Genomic DNA, 27955 nt, shown 5'->3' with positions numbered 1-27955 from the left:
GCAATGTTCCACACCATCTCTTTACACTTTACACATCATTCTCAACAGATAAACCCGCTTCACATTTACCTCAATCCCTAGTTCTTCACTATGGCCTGTCACACACCCTCGTATCTTTACCTCTGTCTCTAAGGAAAAGATAATTCTTCCATTTTCAATTCCCGATTTCTCATTAATGTAAAAAATAGCTGATTTTTTACAGCCTTTTATATTTTACAAAGTGTTTTCATATACATTATCTCATTCAATACTCAATCACTCCAATAAAGACTATAGAAACTAAGACTCACTGCTATTCAGGCCCTGCAGTGGCCCAGGGCTGAGGCCTCTTCCTCTCCTCTCCCTTATCCTCCTCTTATCATATTACCCTAATCTAGGAAGTCATTTCACAATACATCAAGCTGTTCTTGGTTGTCTTGCAAAGGAGTCCATCTTAATTAGCCCAGGGACCATGTGTCACAAGGCAAGAGAGACGCTAAGGCACAGTTATGAAGGGCTGACCCAGCACAATCACCATTCTCAGAAGGGAAATACGTATCCCAATACACAAGAGGAATATACTCAAATCCCTAGCATTTGGGAACTGTAGGCAGCAGGTGGAAAGAGGAAGAGATAACAAAGAAACTAGCTAGGCTGAGCTCCCAAGTGCATGCAATATACACATACATAGACTATTTCCATAATTACAGAAAGTTATATTGGACAGCACTGCTCTAAAGGAAATAAATCTATTTGCTATGATGGTGTTGAAGTGTGCTAAGACATAAAAAAAATTTTGATGTGAGAAAGCAAAAGGGAGGATGAGAGATAAGTATAGGGGGAAATGAAAAAAGATTATTTCATTGAAAGATGAAGACCACTAGGGTTCTGGGGTGCCTGGGTGGCTCAGTCGGTTAAGCGTCCGACTTCGGCTCAGGTCGTGATCTCGTGGTCGGTGAGTTAGAGCCCCGCGTCGGGCTCTGTGCTGATAGCTCAGAGCCTGGAGCCTGTTTCGGATTCTGTGTCTCCCTCTCTCTCTGACCCTCCCCCATTCATGCTCTGTCTCTCTCTGTCTCAAAAATAAATAAACAGTAAAAAAAAAAAAATAAAAAAAAAAAAGACCACTAGGGTTCTTAATTGTCTTCATTATTACATGTTAATTCATATGTACTTAATCTTGTTTGGCTTTTTCCTCTGAAGATCATGAACAGAGTGGGAGAAAAGAACATGTATTTCTTATGAAGTCCCCATTGCCTCAGAATGTGCTCTGTTCCAAAAATAAAACTCCAATGTTAATCTTGATTAAGAAGAAACTGGTGTAGAGCACATCTACACAACATATCTTTAGTCTCAGGAAATTTAAAAACTCTGCACTGCACTTGTATGTAAGCATAGTTCCGCTACTTGTGAATACCAAGGATCTTTGGCTGATGGTTAATTAACCCATTATGAAAGACATACATTCAATGCATTATGAATAAATCCCAGCCATCAGGCAAATATTCAAGTTGATTTACAACCAACTAAGACATGGTCCTGACCCTAATGAGGGTAGGGGAAATAGAAGATTCAAGTTTGGCTAGCCTGCAAATGCTTCAACAGCAATGTCCTACATTATTACTAGCTTGCCTCTTTGGATAAGACACAGCAATAGCGACAACGGATCAAAGCCAATCAAGGTTATTCCTGAACAATGTCTCTCAACCTGGCTGAGTGGGGCCACACCTGTAGAGGGCTTTAAAAAAGACACCTGCTCTACTCCCCACCTTACCTCCGGATTCTGACCGAACAGTCTGCATTTTTAAGAAGCTCCCACTTGGGACACCTGGGTGGCTCAGTCAGTTGAGCATCGGACTCTTGATTTCAGCTCAGGTCATGCTCCCTGGGTCGTAGCATCAAGCTGAGTACAGAGTCTGCTTCAGATTCTCTCCCTCTCTCCTGCTGCCCCGTCCCCATCTTGTGTTCTCATTCTTGTTCACTCTCTCTCTCAAAAAAAAATTCTCCCACAGAGGATTCTGAGGCACAGTCCAATGCTACGTGACTACTGTTCAGTTACGAAAAAGGGTGTCATGACATTGGCTACAAGGTCAGGAGCAAGACAGCGCACTGGAATCTGAATGTGAAGATAAGACTTGAAGACTGGTTAGGATTGTAGAACTATTGAAAAGGAAGCCTACAAAACCTGCTGAAATTAAATACAGCTGCTTCCTCATTACTTAGGCATTTACTATATAGGTTCTAAGCACAAGTGAAGAAAACAAAATGTCATTATGATATCCCCATCCAGTGCCTATTTCTCAAAACACTTGCTACTTTAGAACACTTTGATACACACTAACCCAAACCACATATAGTGATCAGAGTGGGTAACATGAATAATGGATATGTAATTAAGAGAAACAACTATATATCCCTAACTTGATTCATGAGAGAACTATACAATACTGACATCTTAATATGATATCTTAATATGATAATTCTTAAAAATATAAGACACAATCAACTTTTAAGAAAGATTTTCCTTATGTCCAATGCTCATCCTTAAAAAAATGTTATCCTGGGGCACCTGGCTGGCTCAGTCAATACAGCATGCAACTCTTGATCTGGGGGTTGAGTTCGAGCCCCACATTGGGTGCAGAGATTATTTAAAAATAAAATTTTAAAAAAATTATCTTACTACAGGTAACCACTACAAGAGTTAAAGACTTTTGTATATTATTTATATCAACAAATCCTGAAGACATGTCACTCTTTTTTGAAACATAAAATTATTGTGTTAATGGTCAACAAAGCTTTGATTCTAAGTTCCTATCCCTTTCAAGCTTGCACAAATTCTCATATTTAGCACCTAATATTCCTAACACGAACCTGCAAACTCTAATGTAATGTGTTTGCTCATATGGAGTTTTGCTCTTTCCTCTACTTCCTTGCCCAGAAGCCTTTGCTTTCTCCCAACTCAATTCACTTTCATATGTAAATAACATGCATATTCATACCCAACTTATCATATAACCCTCACAGAACATTTTAGCTTAATGAGGGACAGTGTTTCTAGATGCTCACCTATGCCAGAGAATCAGAGGTGCAAGCTAAAAAAGTAGATGGAGTTAGAACCAGGAGAGGGGTTCAGTTTATTCAATCTGAAAAATTATTCAGAGGAACAAAGAAAGATATCCCTCTCTAAGAGTCAGGGAAAGGGAAAGTAAGGGTTGAAATTTTAGATATATCTTAATGTCTAAAGACTTTTTGGGAATATAGAGATCCTGCTTGCATGCATGCATGTGCACACGTGTGCACGCACATGCACACACATACACACACACACCCCATTACATGATGGTTACTCTTGAGTAACAATACCTTCTCGACTAATTCCTGGAAGCAGCTGAGTTAAAGGTTTGTGTGGCTCAGTCATGTCATTTCTAATGTAAACTGGAATTACGCTGAGAAGCTCCTGACGATCTTCCTCATGTACTACAGGAATAGATTCTAAAATCAGCTGCATCTGTTCAAGTTCATGTGCACCTGAAATTAGATAAACATCAAATACAATATAAACATATTCCTCAAGGCTTACTTATTTGCAAAAGACATTCTAAAGTTATAGGAAACTAACTTAAATACTGTAATGACCACTGGGAGGAAAACGGTTTTAACTGAATCCTTAATCAGCATGTTTCTTTACTTTGAATATCATCAATCTACTCAAAAAGCAGATCTATTCCGATTTCAGCTCACTGACATATTTACTTTTGGCTGCTTTGTTGCCATAAGAAACTGACACTTTATGTTTAGCCTTAAATTAAGGCATCATAAAGTAGTGAAGAAAGCAATGAACTGGGATTCAAGACACATGGATTCTAGTCGTGGCTGTATCGCTAATTAACTGGCTATACCTCTGGGCATACTGAAGATGATAAAGGCTTCATTTCATCACCAGTAAAATGGATGGCTGGACCAGATCTGCACAACAAGAAGTTTTATAGTTATAGGTTACGCTCAGGTAGCCATTTCAGAACCAGTATTAAAGAAATAAAAGCGGGAAGAGGTGCCTGGGTGGCTCAGTAGGTTGGGTGCCCAACTTTGGCTCAGGTCAGGTCATGATCTCACAGTTTGTGAGTTCTACCCCGTGTCCAGATCTGTGCTGACGGCTCAGAGCCTGGAGCCTGGAGCCTGTTTCGGATTTTTTGCCTCCCTCTCTCTCTGCCCTTCCCCCACTCACACTCTGTCTCTCTCTCTCTCAAAAATAAATAAGCATTAAAAAACTAAATAAATAAAAGGGGGAACTTTAAGCTAAATGGTGACTAAAGAAAACCATTCAGTTTGCCTTTCCACGAATTTCTAGAATCCATTCAATCTCCCAAATTTTTCTTGGGGTTCCTACTATGAGCAAGGTACTTTAAAATACAGCTATGAGGGCACCTGGGTGGCTCAGTCAGTTAAGTGGCTGACTTGGGCTCAGGTCATGATATCACCGGTTTGTGAATTTGAGCCCCATGTTAGGCTCTTTGCTGCCAGCTCAGAGCCTGGAGCCTGCTTTGGATGCTGTGTCTCCCTTGCTTTCTTCCCCTCCCCAACTCACAATCTGTCTCTCTCAAAAATAAACACTAAAAAAAAAAAAATTAAAAGAAATACACCTATGAAACAAAAAAGACCAAACCTCTGTCTTCACGGAGCTTACAATCTAGTGGAGAAAAACAGATAATAACTCTGTCAACATTTATGTCAAATGCCATGAAGAAAAATAGAGTAAGCAGGGAGGATAAATAGCAGTGTTAGGGGCAGGATTATTAATTTATGCAGGATGACCAAGGAAGGCCTCCTTCCTTGGAAATGCTGAAAATTAAAGAAGTTGGAAAACACACCATGCATTCATATGGAGGAAAGGAGTTACAGAAAGATGGGGAAAGGCCCAAAGGCCCATAAGAGACAGAGGGCTTGTCCAAGAAACAACAATTAGTTAAGTGTAGCTGAAACAGAATGGCTGCAGGGAATAGAAGATAAAGTCAGAATGGTACCAGAACACAAAGGGTATGCTTTATCCTGAATTTGATAGGGAGACATTACAGAATTTCAAGTAGAAAAATGGCATGTTCTGATTTATGTTTTCAGAGAAATACCATGGCTACTATGTGGTAATTAGGCTACAGACAGCAAATATTAAAGCAGGAAAGACAGTTAAAAATCCTGCAATAGACCAGGAGAGACACAGTGGTTGACTGAACCACAGGGAGGTGGGAAGCTAATAGAGATAATAACAAGCAGTTAGATTCTGAATATATTTCAAAGGAAGAGTCCATAGACTCTGTACTGACCAAAGTGAAAGATGAAGCCAAGATGTTTGCCTTGGCAACTAAAAAAGTGGATCTGGTTTACACAGATGAGGAAGACAGCAGAAAAAGAAAGGAGGGAGAAATACCAGTTCAGTTTTGGATAGGTTAAATATGAGATGCTATTAGACATTTCAGTGGGTGTCTTTTATTGCTCTGTTCATTTGAGGCCTCTATCTAATAAACATCTCCCTCATGCTGCTTTTGTTGAATGGCTCACAAATTTACCAATAAAGGAGAAGAGAATTAAAACTGGAACTTTCAGGGGCGCCTGGGTGGCGCAGTCGGTTAAGCGTCCGACTTCAGCCAGGTCACGATCTCGCGGTCCGTGAGTTCGAGCCCCGCGTCAGGCTCTGGGCTGATGGCTCAGAGCCTGGAGCCTGTTTCCGATTCTGTGTCTCCCTCTCTCTCTGCCCCTCCCCCGTTCATGCTCTGTCTCTCTCTGTCCCAAAAATAAATAAACGTTGAAAAAAAAAAAAAAAAAAAAACTGGAACTTTCAAATCATTTTACATATAATTCTCATTAACTGTTTAAAGTTTACATGGGTGTAAGATCAAAATATTGTTATTTAAAGGTGTTGTTTAATCCAATTATTTTTATTGCTATACTTGAACAATTCTGAATATGCTGAATGAATAATCAATATAGCATTAAGTTCTGACCCCATTTCAAATGACTTAGAGCATGATATAACAATTATAAACAAGCTAGTTTTCCTGATAAAATATTCATTATTGTGGCAGCATTAAAATATGTCCACAAATTTGGGTGCCTGGCTGGCTCAATCATTAGACCATGCAACTTTTTTTTTTTTTTAATTTTTTTTTTTTTTAACGTTTATTTATTTTTGAGACAGAGAGAGGCAGAGCATGAACGGGGGAGGGTCAGAGAGAGAGGGAGACACAGAATCGGAAGCAGGCTCCAGGCTCTGGGCCATCATCAGCCCAGAGCCCGACGCGGGGCTCGAACTCACGGACCGTGAGATCGTGACCTGAGCTGAAGTCGGACACTTAACCGACTGAGCCACCCAGGCGCCCCAGACCATGCAACTTTTGATCTCAGGATCCTGAGTTCAAGCCCCTCATTATGTGTAGAATCCACTTTATTTTATACTGTTTTCACGTTTATTTTTGAGAGAGAAAGATACTGAATGTGAGTGGAGGAGGAGCAGAGAGATGGGTAGATGCAGAATCTGAAGCAGGATCCAGGCTCTGAGCTGTCAGCACAGAGCCCAATGCAGGGCTCGAACTCATTAACTATGAGATCAGGACCCGAGCCAAAGTCAAACACTTAACCGACTGAGCCATGCAGGTGCCCTGTAGAACCCACTTAAAAAAAAAAAAATGTCCACAAATTTTTTGGTACTCTTCCCTTCAAAAGGTGGAATCCAACTTCCCTCCCTTTGAGTGTGAGGTATACTTAGATGACTTATTTCTAATGCATAAAATAAAGCTGAAATGACAGTGTGTCACTTTTGAGTCTAGGTCACAAAAAGACATGCTGCATTTAGAGTCAACTGGTTTTTGACAAGAAGGCCAAAATAATTCAATCAGAAAGAATAATGTTTTCAGCAAATGGTGCTGGAATAACTGGATATCTACATCCAAAATAATAAAGTTAAATCCTACCTCACACCATATACAAAAATTAGCCCAGAATGGATCACAGACCTAAATTCAAAAACTAAAACTATAAAATTCTTAGGGCTCAGGCAATAATTTCATATATATGACACCAAAAGCAAAAGTGACAAAAGAAAAAAAAATAGATAAAATAGACCTCATCAGAACTAAAATCTTTTGTTTCCAAAGACACCATCTAGAAAGTAAAAAGAGAACCTGTGGAATGGGAGAAAATATATTCAAATCATTTTTCTGATTAAATGATTTGTATCCAGAATATATAAAGAACTCTTATACCTCAAATATAAAATACAAACAACCCAATTTAAAAATATGCAATGGAGGGGCACCTGGGTGGCTCAGTCGGTTAAGTGTCCAACTTCAGCTCAGGTCATGATCTCATGGTTCATGGGTTTGAGCCCCACGTTGGGCTCTGTGCCGACAGCTCAGAGCTTGGAACCTACTTTGGATTCTGTGTCTCCCTCTCTCTCTGCCCCTTCCCCTTCTCATGCTCATGCTCTCTCTCTCCAAACATAAACATGAAATAATTAAAAAACAAAAATATGCAATGGATCTAGATAGTTCTCCAAAAATGACACATTGTCAATAAACACACACTCAACATTATTAATCATTAGGTAAATGCAAATCAAAACCACAATAAGATACTACTTCATATTCAAAAAGAATATAAGACAGACTACATTTTAATTAATGTTGGTGAGAATGTGGAAAAATAGAACCCTCATACACTGCTGGTGGGAATGTAAAGTGTTACAACCACTTTGGAAAATGGTCTAGCATTTCTTCAAAAAGTTAAACATAGAGTTATCATATGACACAGTAATTCTACTCTTAAGTATATACAAATCCAACAGAATGGAAAACATAAAACTACACAAAAACTGTTCACTGATGCACATGGTAGCATCATTAACAATAACCAAGAAGGACAAATAACCCAAATTTCCATAAACTGCTGAATGTATAACCAAAGTGTGGCACATACACAGAGTGGAATTATTTAGCCACAAGAGGACATACTAATACATGTTATAACATGGATAAACCTCCAAAATATTACATTAAGTGAAAGAAGTCAGTCACAAGGCCACTTGTTATATAACTTATTTACATGAAATACCCAGAACAGGCAAATCTACAGAGAAATAAAGTAGCTTAGTGTTTGCCAGGAGCTAGAAGAAGGGGGAAATGGAAAGTAACTGCTAATGGTTACAGGCTATCTTTTAGGGGGGACAAAAATGTTCCAAAATTAGACGGTTATACAATCCTGTGAATATGCTACAAAATACTGAACTGTATATCTTAAATGGGTGAAGTGTATGGCATGTGAATTACATACTGACAGGACTTTTTTTTTTTTTTTTTTAAGATACAGAAGCTTTCTCCTTGCTCTCTTTTGGATCATTCATTCTGGGGGAAGCCAGCTTCATGAATCCAACATAATGAAGACATTCAAGCAATCCTATAGAGAAGACCATATGATGACAAACTGAGGCCTCCTAGTAAGTCATGCGAGTAAGCTATCTACAAGTGGATCTTCCTGCCCCAGTCAAGCCTTCAGATGACTGCAGACCTAACCAACACCTTGACTAAACAAATCTGAATTAGAACCACCCAGTGAAGTCACCTCCCAATTCCTGACACATACAAAGTATGAGATAATAAATGTTTGTTGTTTAAGCAACTACATTTTGAGACAGTTGGTCATACAGCAACAAATAATACAGTAATTATTTTACATGTTGGAAGGTACTTGAATATCAGGAATATAACCTCCAATTACAGTATTGTTTCTAGGAAAAGATTCAATCCACTCAAGCATTTAGTTTCCAGGAATAACTGGTATTTTCTCAGTTTTCTAAATTGAAATTCAATCACTATCAGACATATCAGAAGAAATTTCAGATAAATTTAGGGGGAAAACTACAAATTGATTGGTCAATGTTACGTAAGCTGAGTAGTGCAAATGTCAGCATTAAAAGAGAAAAGTAAGGGCATTTAGTCATACCATCCTTTCTTCAATAGTGTTCTCCTATGCACCCTTATCTTTCTTTTAGTAATCCTTCTTTTGTAAGCAGACCCTGCCCTTTCTTCTGCTCTTAGCATAATCTGGGAGTGGTGGGAGGGCCACTGTAAGTAAGACTGGTTAGAGAGAAAAACAATAATGTCCAAAGAGAGAAAAGACCTAAATCACCATCATGTCAGTTCTCTAACTAAAAAATCTTCAGTACCTTACTACTTCCTGGTTTTCCAAATGGAATTCTTCTGCCTACTTTCTAAGTATTCTGGCCCCATCTTAACTAGACATAGATATCTTCATTATTTGACACCTTGCTTCCATCCAACTTTTTGCACCAATTCTTGCATGTACACGATTTCTGTCATCAAACTTTTCTCACTGATTCAGGCTCATACCCTCATTTACATTACCACTTTTTTCTTTCTCTTCCTCTCACCAAAATTCTTCACTATTTCTATGTAGTGAAAAATCTCATAGCATCAAACTCAGCAAAAAATTCCTTGTTTCTGAAAGGTCAAAGGAGTCAAGCAACAGGACACGGCAGTTCAGGCAACAGGGATGATAGTGGACAAAGAATTACTGGGTTTTCAACAATAGCTAAAAATTTTGACTACGAGTGACAAATACTGACAGCATTATACAACTCAGGTATCATTTACCACAGATTACCAACAAGTATTATAAATCTAAAAATACAACATTATGTTTGGGGTGCCTGGGTGGCTCAGTTGGTTAAGCATCTGACTCTTGATTTTGGCTCAGGTTTCTCATGGTTCATGGGATGGAGTCCCACATGGGTCTCTGCACTGACAGGGTGGAGCCTGCTTGGGATTCTCTCCCAGCCCCACCTCCCGTCCCTCCCTTGCTCACACTATCTCTTTCAAAAAAAACAGACATTTTACAAAAAAACACGCAACATTATGTTTAAGATAAATACAAAAGAACACTAAAATTCTGACTGTATTTGCTGTGTGAATTCAGTGAATATAAGTTTTTTAAATTTTTTAAATATTAAAAACACCATTCTCTCTTAATATTCCAGACTACAATTGTTTTAAATCTTATGTAATTCTTGCTTCATAGATACATGCAAAATTATTTCTCTTTTGGATAATTTTCCATATATTTTAAAATCTCTAACCTGCAAAGAGGGTTTTACCAGTCAGCATTTCAGCAAAGATGCAGCCTGCAGCCCACATATCAATGGCTTTAGTATAATTATTAGGAGAAAGTAAAAGACGTGGAGACCTGTACCATTTAGTAACCAATCCTTCAGAAAGATGACCCTGAAAAAGAAACAAAAACATAGTTCAGTTTTTTTCTTTAGCTGAAGAACAGTACAAAACTTGAATCCCTGATCTTAAAAATGAAACAAAACAAAAAACTATAAAAACGAATTGTGAGATCCTAACAAAATACAGTTGGTTTCTGTATTTTTAAGGCGCTTATACTTTTCTGGCTAAATAGGAGTTTAAACTCCCCCTGGGATTATATAATCTATAAGATGATGTTCACATGAAGTCTGCTGACCAAAATATACTGTAAGAATTTAGTGCTGATTCTAGGTCACACTTTCAAAAGAGGAGCTATTTTTCACTTCAGGTCTTAATTAAGGAGCAGGCATGTTTCAAATCAATGAGGGAAAGGTAGAGAAGAACACCAAAGGTGCTACTTCTAAACTAATGCCAAGCTCCTTACTAACAACCCAGGGGACTGGCTCTACTACATATCCCACTCTTTTTTTTCAACGTTTATTTATTTTTGGGACAGAGAGAGACAGAGCTTGAACGGGGGAGGGGCAGAGAGAGAGGGAGACACAGAATCGGAAACGGGCTCCAGGCTCCGAGCCATCAGCCCAGAGCCTGACGCGGGGCTCGAACTCCCAGACCGCGAGATCGGGACCTGGCTGAAGTCGGACGCTTAACCGACTGCGCCACCCAGGCGCCCCTACATATCCCACTCTTAACCAGTTTTGCTACTTTACATTTATAAAGCATTTAACAAAAACAGTTATACATATATTGTGTTACTTCATCCTCAAAACAACCTTGAAAAATTATGAAGGTAGATGTTAACTAGGGGTTCTTTATAACCAAAGCAGCTCCACTTTAATATTTTAAAGATCAGGATCCCACAGATAATTTCATTTGAAAACTAAAAGACCAAAGTTCAACTCAGAAAATACTAACTTCTTCTATGAAGGCAAAAGGTTACCTAAAGTACAGTTACTATGAATCCCTTTAGCTATTCTTACTTCCCATTTTATCTTCATGCAAATTTAGATAGCAAACTAAATTAAGTGTGCCTAAATAAGGCATAACAGAATACTAGAGACTCAAAGGGACACAAGACATAAAAGTTCAAATAGCATTCCCTCTTAACTTCAGATAGAACCACAATTCTGCCCTACACACTTAAGAATATATCCCACTTTTAAATAAGGGAGAGTTTCAGTTATAATAAATAACCATACACTTTTAAGAATTTTTATGTAATTAGGATCCCACTCCACCTTCCTTTTAAACACAGATTCTGACTGAAAGATCTGTATCAGAAAAAAAAAAGGTACCATGTAAAGTTTAACACAGTTAAGGAAAAACATCTGTCATAATATAAAAGAAAATACAAGACCTATTCCTGATGATACACATCAGTTTAAAGATCTGTCTCAGCTGGCTTTGCACCTACCTTATGGGAATAATGGGGATCCATGATCCGTGCAAGACCAAAGTCACCTATCTTCAGCACCAAGTCTTCAGTATTAATGAAAAGATTAGCTGGTTTGAGATCTCTGTGCAGTACGTTTGCAGAGTGAATATATTTGAGCCCACGTAGCAGCTGATACATGAAAAGTCTGGCATGCTCTTCCAGTAAAGGGCCCTGCTCCAGCACATTAGCCAAGTCTGTCTCCATATACTCCTGAACAATGTAAACACTGTTCAGTTCGGTAAGAGAGCCCACATCGTCTGTTAACTGGCTTCCACTAGGACCAAGAATTTCAAACACTTTCACAATGTTATCATGGTCAAGTCTTCTAATAATTTTGATTTCACGTAGAGCATGTTTGACACTTTGGGGATCAGTAAGGACAATTTTCTTGATGGCTACTCTTTTGTCACAGTCATTGTCTACAGCAGAAAAAACCAAGCCATTGCCTCCACAACCCAATGGTTTTAAGTCCATATACCTAGAGCCCAGATCAAAACCATGAATGTTCATGAGACTTTCAAATTTCTCTGCCATTTTGAAACCTCTACTATTGCCTTTTCCTTTCGAATTGTTGAACTTGTGTAAACAAGGAAGAAAACTGACATCAAAAGGAAAGATCTTTCAAAAAAGGAAAAGAAAAATAATTTTGCTTCCACAGCAAGATGATTTCTTGATGTTCATTGCATATGCCAACCAGGCCCGTTGAGTTCCCCTTAGATTTAAAGCTCAAAAAGCTCTACTCATATTGAGAATTAAAAAGATTGCAGTACTCATAGTTCAAGAAAGGGGCAGCAACTCTGCAGACATTTACAGAAAACACTCAAGAAACTCAAACGGAATGAAATGACATACTATGCACTCAGATTTACTGTGCTAAACGATTTAACATTTAACAAAAATGTGAATAAATATGCACACAACAGGCTTCTATGAACATTCTCCTCACAGTGCAGATACATTCAGTGTTGGACTGGTCCTGAGCAGCATCATTCTAAGGTGCTGGTAAGCACTATTTCCGTTTTGCCTCTTTTCTTCCTTTGTTGCTGTGTATTTCGACAGGAAGCCCTGGTGGCTGTTGGTTAACAGAAGATGTCTTTTGTTAGTGATCAGGTGGCTCCAGCTCACCACAATCACAATCAAAGCTACCGTCCATCTTACTCTGATACAACCTAGAGGATGAGAAAAAAGAAGGAAAGAGTCACCATTGCAGGAAATGCTCTTCTTACACCTTTGTTAAATGACACGAACTGAGCATTTAGCTATAAACAACTACTGGTACATTGAACTTATTTATTTATAGTCACCAAATGGAAAGATGACCCTCAATCAAAAATAGCTATCCATGTTGTAAGCAATTCACATGTACTAGCTCCGACTCTAGATCCCACCATACTAGATACTTTATAGTATTTACAGTCATTAGGTTGTATCACTTCTTAAATGCCAATGAATGAAGGAAGGTTCATAATTGTTTTACAGAGCTCTTTAGAACTTTTTGAGGACAACATTAGTAACATTTCCCTAAAACAAACAAAAAAACATAATGAGCCTGCAATGTGTTAGTCTTTGTTAAAAAACATGTTTACTTATTAACTATGCCAATGGATATCGAATAAACAAAAATCTAATAGTACAAATAAGAAATCTGCAGAGCATGCTCTTCAGTTTACAAAAGAGTGAACCTGAACAGTGAATAAACCAATAAAGGTGTTTAACTCTACCGGTAATTAGAAAAATCAAATTATTCGAGAAGAAAACATTTCAGATTAGAAAAACATTTTTAAGAGTTTGCTAATATCAAATCTTAGGAGGAATGTGGAAAAACAAGGACTTTCATACAATATTGGTGAGTTTAAATGAGTAAAAGAATGAGAAAGAGCACTTTGGAATAAATAAATATGTATATGAATAAGTAGCATACCTATGATTTGGTAATTTTTCTTCAAAAAACATTCCCTAGAGAAATACTTGCAAATGAAAAAATGCCCACTTTTTTTTGTAGTGGCAAAATATTAAAAACAGCCTAAACTTTCAACAATTGGAGAATAAATGAACTATATTCATATAGGGAACCACTATATAATAGTAAAAATGAATAGATGGTTGAAATCGCCATACACTCAATTTAAAAAAGCAAACTCAAGATAGAAATGGACATGCTGAAACCAGTTATTTCAGGTTCATAAACAGGCACAATGTTACTTTATATATCTATGTCTATATAGATATATGGCAAATGTATTAAAAACATGATTGGTAAGTAACAAATTCATGATAATCATTACTTTGAGCAATGAGAGAAGGGATTACCATCAGGGTGGGGTTACACAGTACGCTACAACTACATCTTTAATTCTTTTTTAAAAAGATGTATGGAGGCATGACAAATTATTAAGAATTTAATAGAACTGGGAGGTATGTATGTGAAGAGCTCATATAGTGGGGGAAGACTGGCTGACAAATAAGCAAAACACAGATGTCAGATGGCAATAACTGATGTAAAGAAAATAAAAGAGAAAGGGCACAGGGAGAGTGGTTAGGGAATGTCTCTAGTGAGGTGATATTGACAGCAAAGCCCCAAAGCAGGTGGGCCTCAGGGGTGCTGTGTGGGAGTAACTGTTGTGGACAGAAGGGCTAGCACATCAAAGCCCCTGAGGGTGAGTATGTGTCTCCTGTCTGAGACACAACTAGGTGGCCAATATAGTAGCTCATTTAACGCATGTAATACAGGCTAACTCTTATATGGAAAGGCTTGTTGTTGCTGCTTTTTGATCTAATAGCTGGCAAAGGTGTACGTACAGTGTTGTTTTCTGAATGGGTCTGAAGAAATTGGAAGTGGGACAAGTGCAATATTCATTTATTCAAAGGGCTAATCATTTAAAGGCAATGACAAACATGAAATAAAGCAGTCCATTCTGAACTTGAATTATGTGACAACTTTCAATCACCTTCAGCTGTGGCTTAAGAGAACTGCTAGCACTCTCAAACACAGAGCTGTTTCACAGTAGTGAAGCTTTTGTACAATAGGGAATCTGCCTTTATTTCCTGCCTTCTTCATATTGCCACATACCTCACATGTGGAAATACAAGATTCTGAAAAATATAAGGTACAGCTACTTGCCACAATCTGAGCAAACCACTTTCAAGAAATCCACAAACATTATAACTGTGTGAAAGAGAAACTGATGATACTGATAACTCAGAGTCTAGATAAAGAATCCTTATGACAACAATTTCACAAAAATTGATATTTACTATCACTGAGTTCTTTTAATAAATATGAGCACTTCTTGTATCTGATTAATGTTGTCAACAACATTAATAGCCTAACAGCTTTGTTTTACTCTAACAGAGATAGTTTCTTCTCTTTGCAAGCTTTTGTCTGCTTCTCAGAAATCAAGGAAAAAAACAAACAAGCAGACTCCGAAAGATTCTGTACCTTACCAGTTTGTGCAAAACATTTTAAAGTCTACAAACAAACTTTTGAATTAAAGAATGTTTCAATTTTTAAAAGGCTTTAATTAATACTATCTCCCCTTCCCCTCAATTTTTTCTAGTTGTATACATCTTGGTACTTCCAATTCGCTACCAAATATCCTTTAAAAAACAGTACTTTTTAAATTCATTTTTTAGAAAAAGGGAGAAAGAGAGCACATGTGAGTGACAAAAACAAACAGAATCTTAAGCAGGCTGCTCAGCCCACAGCCTGACACAGGGCTCAATCCTACCACCCTGGGATCATGACCTGAGCCAAAATCAAGGGTTGGACCTTCAACCGACTGAGCCACCCAGGCGCCCCTAAAAAAACAGTATTTTTTTAAGGCGCCAATATTTCTGAAATTTTACATTTCTAGTCTCCACCCGAAACAGAATGTTTGTTTCATACTTATCTTCTTGCCCTTGTGTAGACAATTCCTTAAAGCTCAACTTTTAAGTTTTCTATAAATGTACATTTTAAACTCAGTTCTACAGACTTGACATACAGAAAAATCTCTAAGCACTCTCTTAAGCTTCTAGTTCACTAGTAGAGCAATCATTGTCAAGCGCAAATAAGTTAGCTTTGCTAAAAGTGACACCGCTATTATTGGACAGAATAGCACTGTAACAGGAACTGCAGCCAGATGACTGGAGAGTCATGAGAACGCCAAGATCTCCACTCAAGGCCTCCACCCACATCTGCTCCCTGTAAATCGTAGTGAGACCCAGAAGCATCACAGACCAAAAACTACAAGGATGACAATGCCTTTTCAGATATCTGTGACTGGTCAGCACTTACAGGGGTAGACAGTGGGTAAAAAATCATATTGGGGAAGGCAAGGACTTGTAACCAACCTGAGAATCACAGAGTCCTCATTACAGATTCAGCTGATGACTATACTGAAAGACTTGAACAGACTTTACAGAAATATGAGACCATTCTAGTGAAAGAAAGGAATGTTAATCACCAAAACTATAATTCTACAGTGAGGATTACACTAATAAAAAAAATGGGGGGGGGGGTAAAGCTATTCTTGCCCAGTGATCTACCTCACTGCTCTGTACTAGTCTTTAAAATCCTTCAATATCCATTGGACCAAAAGCTATTGGAGCAGGTTTTCATCCAGGAGCTTGGAAAGTAAGCCCACCTTAATCAGTAAGTTGGAGATAACGCTATACTTCTGCAAGATAAAGTGGATCCACTAAATGTTTCCAATTCATTCATGCTCCTTTCAGCAAGTATTTACTAATTATATGCTATGTACCTGTGAATATACTAGGTACTGGGGGTAAAATAGTAAGTAAAAACAGACTTGTGCCTTGACCTCATGGGGTTTACAGTATGATTGGAAACAAACAATAAACTAATAAAAGGAAAAAAGAGGAAGGCAAAAGGGGACAAGTGGTACCAAGGAATGGTACAGGATGCTGAGAACCTGTACACTGGGGGATCTGACCTAATAAAGGAGATCTGGATATATGCCTCTGGAAGCCACAAAAAGGCAGAGTCCTCCCATGCTCACTCTTAGTGACCATGAATACAGTTTCCTCCTTATCACCCTGATACAAATCCTGATGTCTCCAACTACCTCCATCTTATAGGTCAATCATGGAGTTCTTTGGCCCGAATAAAAGCATGCAGTTACAACTTAACTGGACCAGCAGATTACTGCTCAGAGCACCCTCCATCCGTATCAACAATCTCTAGAAATGTCCTATTTATTCCATTTCCTCTACCATCTTTCATGTTTAACTTCATAAAAGTAAAGTTCAAGGCCTAGACTCAGGAAAAGATACATATTCCTTCTTCATTTCCACATACTTCAAGGGAGGAAAAGGAAAACTAAGATGGGACAGTAAGTAACTTTTAAAATAAACCTTCCCAGCATCCTTCTAATTTCTCTACCTCCAAATGTTACCCACTCCTACCAAACCCAGGGCTGATACTGTGTTGCCTGGAAAGGGATCCTTAATTAATTTAAATTTTAATTAACATTAGCCAATGTTTTGTTTTGAACAACTAGGTAAATAAAATGAATTACAAGGAATGATTTATAAGAATAAAGATGGCTTAAAGCATAAGAGACTCTTAAAAACTGAGAACACTCTGCCCCTCCCCCGTTCATGCTCTGTCTCTCTCTGTCCCAAAAATAAATAAACGTTGAAAAAAAAAAATTAAAAAAAAAAAAAAAAAACTGAGAACAAACTGAGGGTTGATGGGGGGTGGGGGGGGGGGGAGGGTGGGTGATGGGTATTGAGGAGGGCACCTTTTGGGATGAACACTGGGTGTTGTATGGAAACCAATTTGACAATAAATTTTATATATTGAAAAAAAAAGAATAAAGATGGCTTTATGCTTTACCTTTGGTCTTCAGTGATCCACCATATAACAGAAGTAAGTCTTCTATGTAGCCTAGTTTGGGTACCAGCTTCCTACATTTATGACAGTTCCCTGAAACTGCATTGGCCACACAGATCTCCTCAAGCACTCCTTTCTTCCCTTAATCATCCTGCTTTCTGTCACTTAGCCTACCGCCAAGCAAGAGAAATACAGGCAATGTGAGTCAAGCCTAAGAATATTCAGTAAACTTATAAAATGACAAAGAAAGAAATAAAACAGTTAAATAAATAACTTCACTCTGCCCCATCTTCCCATTCTATAGAAACTGGATTTTCCTTCCCTTCCTATATAAGAACTTGGCCCCCTATCAGAAAAGAAGTCTGGATGTGCAAAGCAAGTTTGAGGTGAGTGACTTAAACATATAAAGGTTACTTATCTGGTTTTCTCTTCCATCTTCCACTCTACTGCTTATCAGGTTAAACGTTGACATGGGTCATCTGGCCTGATCACATGCACTGACAACTCTCCACCTCCCCCTCCTCAATGCCTCTTGCCTACTTTGCTCCTCTCTAGGGTCAAGTGAGTAACTTGAGTTACCTGGAATCCAGCCAACCTCACATCTCCTCAGCCAAAACCTAGCTGCTTTTGGAGAGAAGGGAAAGGTTGAGCTCTATTTACATTCACCTAGGACTATCTCTTAACCCTGGCACAGAGAGGTGTTGTCATAGCAAATTCATCCTCCCTTAAGATCATGTCTCAAGCTCTCATCAAAGCTACTAAGTTTCTAGGGCAGAAAAGGCCAAAGGTTACAGCTTAACTGCTTGTTCATATTCATTGACAATGCCCTTGCTCCTGATGTAGGGGAGCCCTAAGAGTTACCAGGGATCCCTCTCAAGATATGGAACTCAAGGAGGCTCATTGTGCAAACTAATGTCAATGAATGATCTTAGCCTTCTGGGGTGGGACGAAGGACCTTAAAACTAAAACACCAAAGCCTAACAGGCCTTGCCTACTATCAATATCTGCTATAGAAGCAAACTTACAAAGTCAAAGATAGAGGCTTACTTGGCTTCAAAGTATCCGATTTTTTAACAACTCTTCTACTCCCAGCTTCTGTTCTTAAATTGTCTGATCCTTTGCCTGAATATACTTTAAGAATTTGCATTTGCCTTTAACTATTTAAAAAGCCATTATAAAATAAATGCCATTATGTTTATTTAGGTGCTTATCTCTACTTGCTATTTATTCTAGGGTATCCATATTAGAATATAAAAACACAGACCAGATAACTTGGTCAAAGAATCTCTCAAGACCCTTCCAACTCTAAGTCTATGATCTGTGAAAGTACATACAACAGGTCTTTTACTTACCTGGTCTTTGTTCCCAAGCACTTCTTATGGTGGTATGCCCAGAATGGGGGAAATGTGATTGAAACTGCTATATACTAAACATTAAACAAATACAATCCTTTCTACAAATTTACGGCTGGAAACTTAAAAATAATTATAATAACCCTTCATCCCCTCTCCTATCTTTCTCTTGCCTGAGACCTCATTTCTAAGACTAATGTTAAGGCAACACCAGAGCAAATATATAAGCAGGAGACAAGTGGGCAGCCTCCTCCTTCAAGTGCCTTTGGCCATATGAGGATTCCAACCAGATGAAAATTAATATAAGTATCTGTAGTCAACATAGGTTAGATTACTGTACACTAACAGAAAATCCCCAACATCTCATTGACTTACAACAGAAGTTTTAAGTCATGCTCATGCAACAAGTCCAACGTAGCTGTCATCCAAGTTGCTGAAGGAACTACCAGCTCTGCCACTGCCACTCGATGGTGCCAGAAGGAAACAGAATGTGGGAATACCTCATGGGTCTAAAGCTTCCATCCAAAAATGACACATTTCACTTCTGCTCACATTTTACTGATCAAGGCAGGTCACATGGTCAAACCTGCTTCAAGGGAGTGGGGAAATGCAATCCCAACATAGTCCCAGGAGCAGATAACCAAGATGTTTTGAACAGCTTTGACTGAAATAGTTTTAATTCTACCATCCATTACATTTTTATTCAACAAAACCTTACTGCATGCTTACCATATGACAGACATTGTTTTAGGCATTAAGATATAGCAGGGATCAAAATAGTTTAAAAAAACAAACACCCTGACCTCATGGAGCACATACTCCTAGATCACTGTAGTAGACTCCTCCCTAGCCCACTAACATTTCTTCCCCCCTCTCTTTTCTAATAGTATTCTCCTTCCCTTGTCTTAGGCCATCCTTGCCCAATCTAATCTCATCTCTACTCTTCAGATACCTCTACACTTCCAGGGGACCATTCCCCTCCCCTTTGTTGCATGTAGCTCTTTTTTAAAATAAAAGGTTTGAGATTCAGTTGCTTTATTAATACTTTCTGAGCATAGTACCTGGTACTTGTAGGCATTTTAAAAACTGTACTGAGTGAATTAATGTAAATATCAAATTGTATTTGACAGTAAGAAGTTTTGGAGAAGATAAGCTCTATCCTCAATTTTTTCAGAATCAGATCATACTCTGACCTACCACAGGGGAACATCAGTGATGACTCCTAGATCTGGTACTTTCCTTTCCAGGCATTCCCCCCAGGAGCCTCACCCTATGGTAAACACACAGGTTTATCAACATGTGAAACAAGCTCACTCAGACTGAAAACAAAAACAAAAACCTTCAGCTTTGTTATAGTGCCTTTTTTGTTGTCGAGGTAGTAAGAAGGGGTTGTACCACTGAAATAGTGTCTTATATTAGTAGACAAGCAGGATTCTATAGGAAGCCATTAGCCCATGTGATAGCAAGTAGGTATCATGAAGATATGGGAGACCTTGACATTATTCTGATTATTCTTCAGTTCATCCTAGCATGCTCTATGGCATTTAACATCAAAGCTTTCCAGACTGCACATCAAACATAACTGCTGTCATTTTTCAGCTAACCCTGGTGAGGGTATGAAGAAGGCCATGCAAAACACTTTTGGACTCTCATCAAATGGACAGAACCACATACTTCATTGGAGAATAATACCCAATTTAAAAAAAAAATGAATCAGAATGGCATGTAACTTTCCTGGAATATCCTTCCTGGTTTGTTTCTCATTTTCTCCAAGGCTGAACAAGCTTACAAGATTAAAAAGCACAGTGTAAGTTTCCTGTCAGATTCACACTAACGTTTGGCACTACGGAAAAATTCCTGTCTGGGTTCACTAAGCCCATATTAAAAGGGGGTAAAAAATGAATTAAAGAGATCTGACATCTAGTTCAGGATTCAAGGCTAAATTAGCTGTGTATCAAAGTAGTCCACATTTCTAGGCCTCAGTTCCTCATCAGGAAAATGATGTAGCTAAACTACATGACTAGTACAGCCTCTTCCAGTTCTAAAATTTTATAATTTTTTTAAGTTTATTTATGGTTTTTGAGAGACAGTGTGAGTGGGGGAGGGGCAGAGAAAGGGAGAGAGAAAATCCCAATCAGGCTCTGTGCTGCCAGTGCAAAGCCCAATGCAGGGCTCGAACCCATGAAACTGTGATATCATTCCTTGAGCCAAAATCAAGAGCTGGATAATTAACCAACTGAGCCACCCAGGTACATCAAAAGTTTTATAATTTTAAAGAAAGGTTCAGGATTTCCACTTCTGATTAGAATGCAGAAAATTACAAGACTCTATTATTCTCACCCTATAAACCACAATAAGCTGGATAAGCTACAATATTGCAGTTTTTAAAAAAACTCAACAGGAAATCTAAAGATGCAAAGAAATCTAAATTCTAAAAAAATTTTTTTAATATTTATTTTGACACAGAGAGAGAGCGCGCGCGCGCGCGCACAAGCAGGGGGAGGGGCAAAGAGAGACACAGAATTCAAAGCAAGCTCCAGACTCTGAGATGTTAGCACACAGCCTAACACAGGACTCGAACCCACGAATTGTGAGATCATGACCTGAGCTGAAGTAGGTCGCTTAACTGACTGAGCCATCCAGGTGCCCCAAAGAAATCTAAATAAATTCTAGAAAACAGTAAGCCCTTCATAAAAGAAGGACCATGGCATAACTATTCTCATTCCTGGCAAAGTAAATAATTTACCACTAACAAAACTGAGAAGAAACCAACCAAATTTATAACCAACTTTAATAGCTACATGTGGTTTCAGCAAACAGATCAGAATTCAGAGGAGGCCCAGCTTCAAGTCCCACCCGCCAACTCTTCCCCACAGGTCCTCACTGAGAACAAAAATCTGAGGGTAAGGCAGGAAAGCTGAGAGAGAATCTCATGAAGCATATGGGCCTCCAACACATCCAAGGCAGGTGCCCTCTGAGGGCGGTGGCGAGGGACAAGTCAGGAAGCAATGCATTCTGAGTATAAGGCAGATGTTCTTCCTAAAGCAAATAAACAGGGCAAAAACACAAAGTACAGAAAACCTGAAGTGGTACCAGAAAGCAAAGAAATGTCCAAGCAGTCCCACGAGCTAACAGCTAGGCTGAACAGATTCAGAAAGCTGACAGGGTAGAAATATATGAAGAGATAGTCAACAAAGACTTTCCAAAACTGACAAAAGACACCTACTCACAGACTCAACAACTCAATGCAAGACAAGCAGGATAAATATAAAGAAATTCATACCTAGGCAGATCATAGCCAAATTGTTGAAAATGGAGGAGGGAAAAAAAAAAAAAAAGAGCTCCTCTTAAAAGCAACCAGGTAAAAAAGAGTTAAATATATTAAGAGAAGAATGAATAGGATGGCTGATTTATCACTAGAAATGATGAAAGCCAGAAGACAACCTAACGTCATCTTTCAAGTGCCAAAGAAAAAAAAAAAAGGAAATATTAACCCAGAATTCTGTATCTAGGGAAATACATTTCAAAAGTGAAGATGAAATACAGACATTTTCAAAGAGACAAAAGTGACAAGAATTGGTCTCCCTCAGACTTTTGCTAAAGAAATGCTAAAAGTTCTTGGGCTCAAGGAAAATGACAACAAATGGAAGCTGCAGAAAGGAACAAAATCTCCAGAAAGGGTAAATAACTGGAGAATATAAAAAATCTTAAAACAAAACAAAAAACATCTACATGTTTAAATGTCTTTAAGAGATTACTGATTATTTAAAGCAAAAATAATAATGTATCATGGGGTTTACAGCACATGTAGAAATAAATTTTAAGGGGCGCCTGGGTGGCGCAGTCGGTTAAGCGGCCGACTTCAGCCAGGTCACGATCTCGCGGTCCGGGAGTTCGAGCCCCGCGTCGGGCTCTGGGCTGATGGCTCAGAGCCTGGAGCCTGTTTCCGATTCTGTGTCTCCCTCTCTCTCTGCCCCTCCCCCGTTCATGCTCTGTCTCTCTCTGTCCCAAAAATAAATACACGTTGAAAAAAAAATTAAAAAAAAAAAATAATAAATTTTAAGACAACAAGAGCACAAAGTGCTGGAAAGGGGTGAACTGAATCATGCAATTCTAAGGTTTACAGAATTGGTGAAATAATTTATAATATTTTAAAAAGACTGTGATGACTAGTAAAAGGCTCACAGGTTATCCTTAAACACCTTCTTCCTTTTTGGTCATTATGTTTACTTAATAACATGTCCATCAATGGAGAGTAAAAGGAAGGGAAAAAAGGAAAACTAAATAAATCAACAACTGCAAGTAATGACCTAGTTTGTCAAGAGGTTCTTTTATACTTTTACATCAATCATAATATAAACCAATACATTAAACATTACAGATTCATTGGTAATTCCGAAAGAAATGGAAATTAACCATGTTAATCAAGATATACATATTTTCATTGAAATAACAAACTTGATTAAGAATGTATTATGTGGCAACTATTGTACTGGACATATACTCTTATACTAAATCCTAACAAGGCTGTAAAATGGATTTTATGATCTTTATTTCAGACAATTTAAATAATGCATTCAACATCACACATCAATGAAAGAGCCATGATTTGAATCTCAGGTTGCAAACTAAAGCCCATGACCTTCTCTCAAATAATAATGCATTTTTTTTTTTATTGACCAGTAAACACTCCCCCACCTCTTAGAGAGTACAATATATTTCCTACAGACAGGACACTCTTCTGTATAACCAAAAAGTAATCAAGATCAGGAAATTAACACTGGTATAATACTACTACCAAATACTCAGATCCCATTTAAGTTTCTGCAATTATACCAATAATGTACTTGAGAGCTAAAGGACCCAGGCCAGAATCACGTTACATTGACAACACAATCTTTAATGTAGTTTTCCCTTTTAGAAGCTTAAAGGAATCAAACATTTTCTATAGTCCACAAAAATTTAATTTACTGAGTACCTGGCATGTGTCAGGCACTATTTGATGGTACAGTGCATATTAAGACAGTTAAGGTTCTTCTACTTCCAAAGCGTTTACAATCTAGTTTACAATCTAGTGAGGACAGATTAACAAAGAAATAACATAACTCCAGATTTATCTAAGTGCTATGATTGAGTGTCTGGGAAATGGCCATCTAAGAAGCTGAAATCTAAATGAGACGGTACCAGCATTGCTAAGAGATGGGAGCAGAGCATTCCAAGCAGAGAAAACAGCAAATACAACCTAAAGAAGGAAAGAACGTGGTATTTTGGAGGAAAGGATGGCAGTGTAGCCACAGCATCCTGAGCAAAGAGAGGGGGGAGTGATGTGGAGTTAAAACTAGACAAGTAGAAAAATAACACATGAGGCTCTGAATTTTACAGTAAGCACAAAGGAAAGCTATGAAGGATTTAAGCAGACAACTGGCACAGTTTCATTTACATTTTAAAAAGATGAATTCTGGCCACTGGTAGGAGAATGGACTGAAGATAATAGAGTGAAAGTAGAACCAGCTAAAAGCTATTTTCAGTAGGCCAAGTGAGATGATGGTGGCTAAAACTAGGATGGTAGCAATCAAGATGTAAAATAGGAGAGAGGTTCAAACAATATTCTGGAGACTAAGAGAACCTGGTGATGGATTAGATATGGGGGATAAGGGAAAGAGGACTTAAGGACAACACCTAGGTGCCAATTACTGAGATGGGGAAGACTGGAAGAAGAATAATATGGGAAAAAGTTCTATTTTGGATATGTTAAGCCTATTTACATAGTGTCTGTTTAGGTAACTGAGTGGTAGTATCAGGTACACACTGGATAATGTCTGGAGCTCAGGTGAGAAGTCTAAATGTAAATCTGAGAATTATCCACGGTAGACAGTACTTAAATTGAATGAGTCGACCAGCTGGGGAAAGAATTTAGAAAGGGTTGGGGGAGGCCCAGAACTAAACTCTGGGATATGCCAATATGTGGACGCAGGTAGAGGACAGAAGCCTGTAAAAAATTTTAACAAGGTGTGAGGTAGCAGAAAAACAAGAATATATGTCTCATAAGCTAAGAAAAGCAGGTGAATATGCAGAAAACAGTAGTCAACTATATTGAATTCTATTACAAGATCCAGTAAGATGAATTTGGTAAGTCAAAAGTCACTGGTATCTTGATTAGAGCAATTTCATGGGGTTGAGATGGTGACACAGGCCAGTCTAGAGCAGGCTGAGGAGCAAAGAGGAGACAGCACACAAAGACAACCCTTGAAATTTTGCTTCAAAGACAATCAGAGAAATGAGAAATTAGTAGCTAGAGGAGAATGTGCAATCAATCAGGAGAGGGTATGTAACATTCTATAGACATACTGTTCAATATGGTAGCCAATCAGCCACATATGGCTACTGAACAAATGAAATATGGTTAGAAGGCTGAGAAACTGATTGTTTTTCCTCAATAAATTTTTATTTAAATAGCCACATGTGGCCAGTGGCTACCACATTAAATAGTTCAGAGCACATTTATGTACTAATAAAGACCCAGTAGAAAGGGAAAAAAATTCATGATACAACCAAGAGATGAGTCCTTAAGAAGTCAAGAGAAGGAAAGCAGAGCTCTTGGAAGAATCTACAAGGGATATGACACGAGTGAAGCAAAGCATGAAGTTACAGCAACCAGTAGAAACCAGTAAAATCTAAAATTACACTATGCCTTAAGCCTGGCTGAAATCTTAAGCATAAGACTAAATTACAGAAGGCCATAAAAGCTAACCAGGAGGTCTTAGGAAGGCAATTTGTATTTACTAAGTATGTATTAAGCGCGAGGCATTTTCTAAGTGACAAATTATTTCTGCTACTCAGAACTAGTACCTTGCAAATCTTATTTTACAAACAAAAGTACTGATACTCTGAGAGAGAAAGCAACTTCACTGAAATCATATACATAGTAAATGTGAAGATCTGGACACTGGCCAGTCTGATTTACTTTAGGGTTAGTTCTTCCCTGTGCCTAATGTGCGAAGTTAAGAATCAATCAATGTTTCTGCACCTGGAAATAATATAAAAAATGGCAGGGGTGCCTAGGTGGCTCAGTCGGTTAAGCATCTGACTCTTTATTTTGGCTCAAGGTATGATCTCGTGGCTTCTGAGTTCAAGCCCCATATTGGGCACTCTGCTGTCAGTGCATGAACCCCTTTCAGACCCTCTGTCACCCTCTCTCTCTGCCTCTCCCCCACTTTCTTGCACTCGTGCTCTCTCTCTCTCTCTCAAAAATAAATAAAACATTTTTTAAAAATGGCAGATCAATCTGGCAGCTATCAACAAGTGCCAACAAGGCTGGAGGTACTAGACCAGAGGCAAAAACTATCCCCTCGATACTATCTACAAGATAATTAAGGCACATTTATTTAACAACTATTTTTAATTTTTTAATGTTTATTTTATTATTTTTGAGCAAGAGAGACAGGGTGTGACCGGGAGAGGGGCAGAGAGAGAGGCACAGAATCCAAAGTAGGCTCCAGGCTCTGAGCTGTCAGCACAGAGCCCGATGCTGGGCTCAAACTCAGAACCGTAAGATCCTGACCTGAGCCGAAGTCAGACACTTAACTGACTGAGCCACCCAGACGCCCCTTTAATTTTTTTAATCTGAGTGAAAATATCTTTATTAAGACAAACAGGAAAACATACATTCTTGCAACTTACATTATCTACTAAACACAACAGTATCAATCAGAAAACTGGCAGTACTTTATATTAACTACTAAAATCATATCTGGGTATAATGGAAAAGCAAGCAGTTAGAAACCATCTTTCCAATTTGTAAATGAAGAAGGAAATTATTTTTTAATATTTATTTATTTTGAGAGAGTGAGCGAGTGGTGTGGTGGGGGAGGCAGACAGGGAGAGAATCCCAAGCAGGCTCCATGCTGCCAGCGCACAGCCCTACGCGGGCGGGGCTCAACCTCAGGAACAGTGAGATCATGACCTGAACTGAAATCAAGAATTGGCTGCTTAACCAAGTGAGCCATCCAGGTGCCCCAAGAAGGAAATTATTAAACTGAGCCTAATCAGTTATTAAATTACACCTTAGATTATTTTAAATTTGGTACAGGCAAAAATCATCTAGATCTGCACTGTCCAATATGGTAGCCACTAGCTACACGCAGCTATTTAAATATAATTAAAACAGGGGCGCCTGGGTGGCTCAGTCGGTTGAGTGTCCGACTTCGGCTCAGGTCATGATCTCATAGTTCGTGAGTTCAAGCCCCGTGCTGACAGCTCAGAGCCTGGAGCCTGTTTCAGATTCTGTGTCTCCCTCTCTCTCCACCCCTCCCCTGTCTGTGCTTTGTCTCTCTCTCTCTCTCCCAAAAATAAACATTAAAAATAAGTAAATAAAATTAAGTTAAACATTCAGTTCCTCAGGTGCACTAGGCATCATAAAGTGCTCAACAGTTACATGTGGCTAGTAGCTACCTCACTGGACAACAAAGAATACAACACTTCCATCATCACAGAAAGTTCTATTGAACAGTAATCAATTAGAGCTTCAATTTCCCTTTTAACTTTTTTCAGGAGACCCAATAAAAGGAGCAACTCAGAAAACCTGAATTTTCCAAATCAGTCACTAACCAGTTAATCAACTAAATATACATCATTTAGCAGAGCTTCTAGAAATGAGTGTGCATTTGAATCACCTAAGAGTCCTGTGAAAATGTAGATTCTAATTCAGTAGGTCTTGGGATGGGGTGGAGAACTCTGCACTAACAAATTTCTGGGTGATGTTAATACTGCTGGTTCAGAAATAACACTTTGAGTACTAAGATGTTAGTTCTCTCTGGGCCTCGGGTTCCTCAGCTATCATGTACCTGGGGTAAGATAATGGCCATGACTCCTCTGTAAATGCTAATATTTTATAGTTGATACAGAATTAAATGCAGAGATTTCATTCTCAGCAGAGGAAGTTTCTTCCCTGAAGTATTCTAACAAACAACTTTTGTGCTACCATTTTTTCCCATGAAATGACATACTAACTTTAAATGAAAATCAATGGAAAAATCTGATTTGCTATATAAATGTTCAATCTCTGTACACTTTTAAATCCTTA

General features: G+C 38.4%; 1 protein-coding gene across 1 annotated transcript in view; it reads right to left on the bottom strand.

Annotated features, from left to right (window-relative positions):
* The window catches only part of MAPK6 (mitogen-activated protein kinase 6), a 37141-nt gene that overhangs the window by 5164 nt on the left and 4022 nt on the right, over positions 1-27955 (bottom strand). The window contains exons 2-4 of the mRNA XM_086710694.1: positions 11665-12854; positions 10118-10262; positions 3340-3504 (exon numbers count right to left, since the gene is read on the bottom strand). Of these exons, the coding sequence (XP_086566820.1) occupies positions 3340-3504; positions 10118-10262; positions 11665-12219 (865 nt within the window). The 5' untranslated portion in view covers positions 12220-12854. The remainder of the gene's footprint in view (positions 1-3339; positions 3505-10117; positions 10263-11664; positions 12855-27955) is intronic.

The sequence above is a fragment of the Puma concolor genome, chromosome B3 (genome assembly GCF_028749965.1).
Source record: "Puma concolor isolate L17-30 chromosome B3, mPumCon1.1.hap2, whole genome shotgun sequence".
NCBI classification, from domain to species: domain Eukaryota; kingdom Metazoa; phylum Chordata; class Mammalia; order Carnivora; family Felidae; genus Puma; species Puma concolor.
This window is presented reverse-complemented; position numbering and strand designations above follow the sequence as displayed.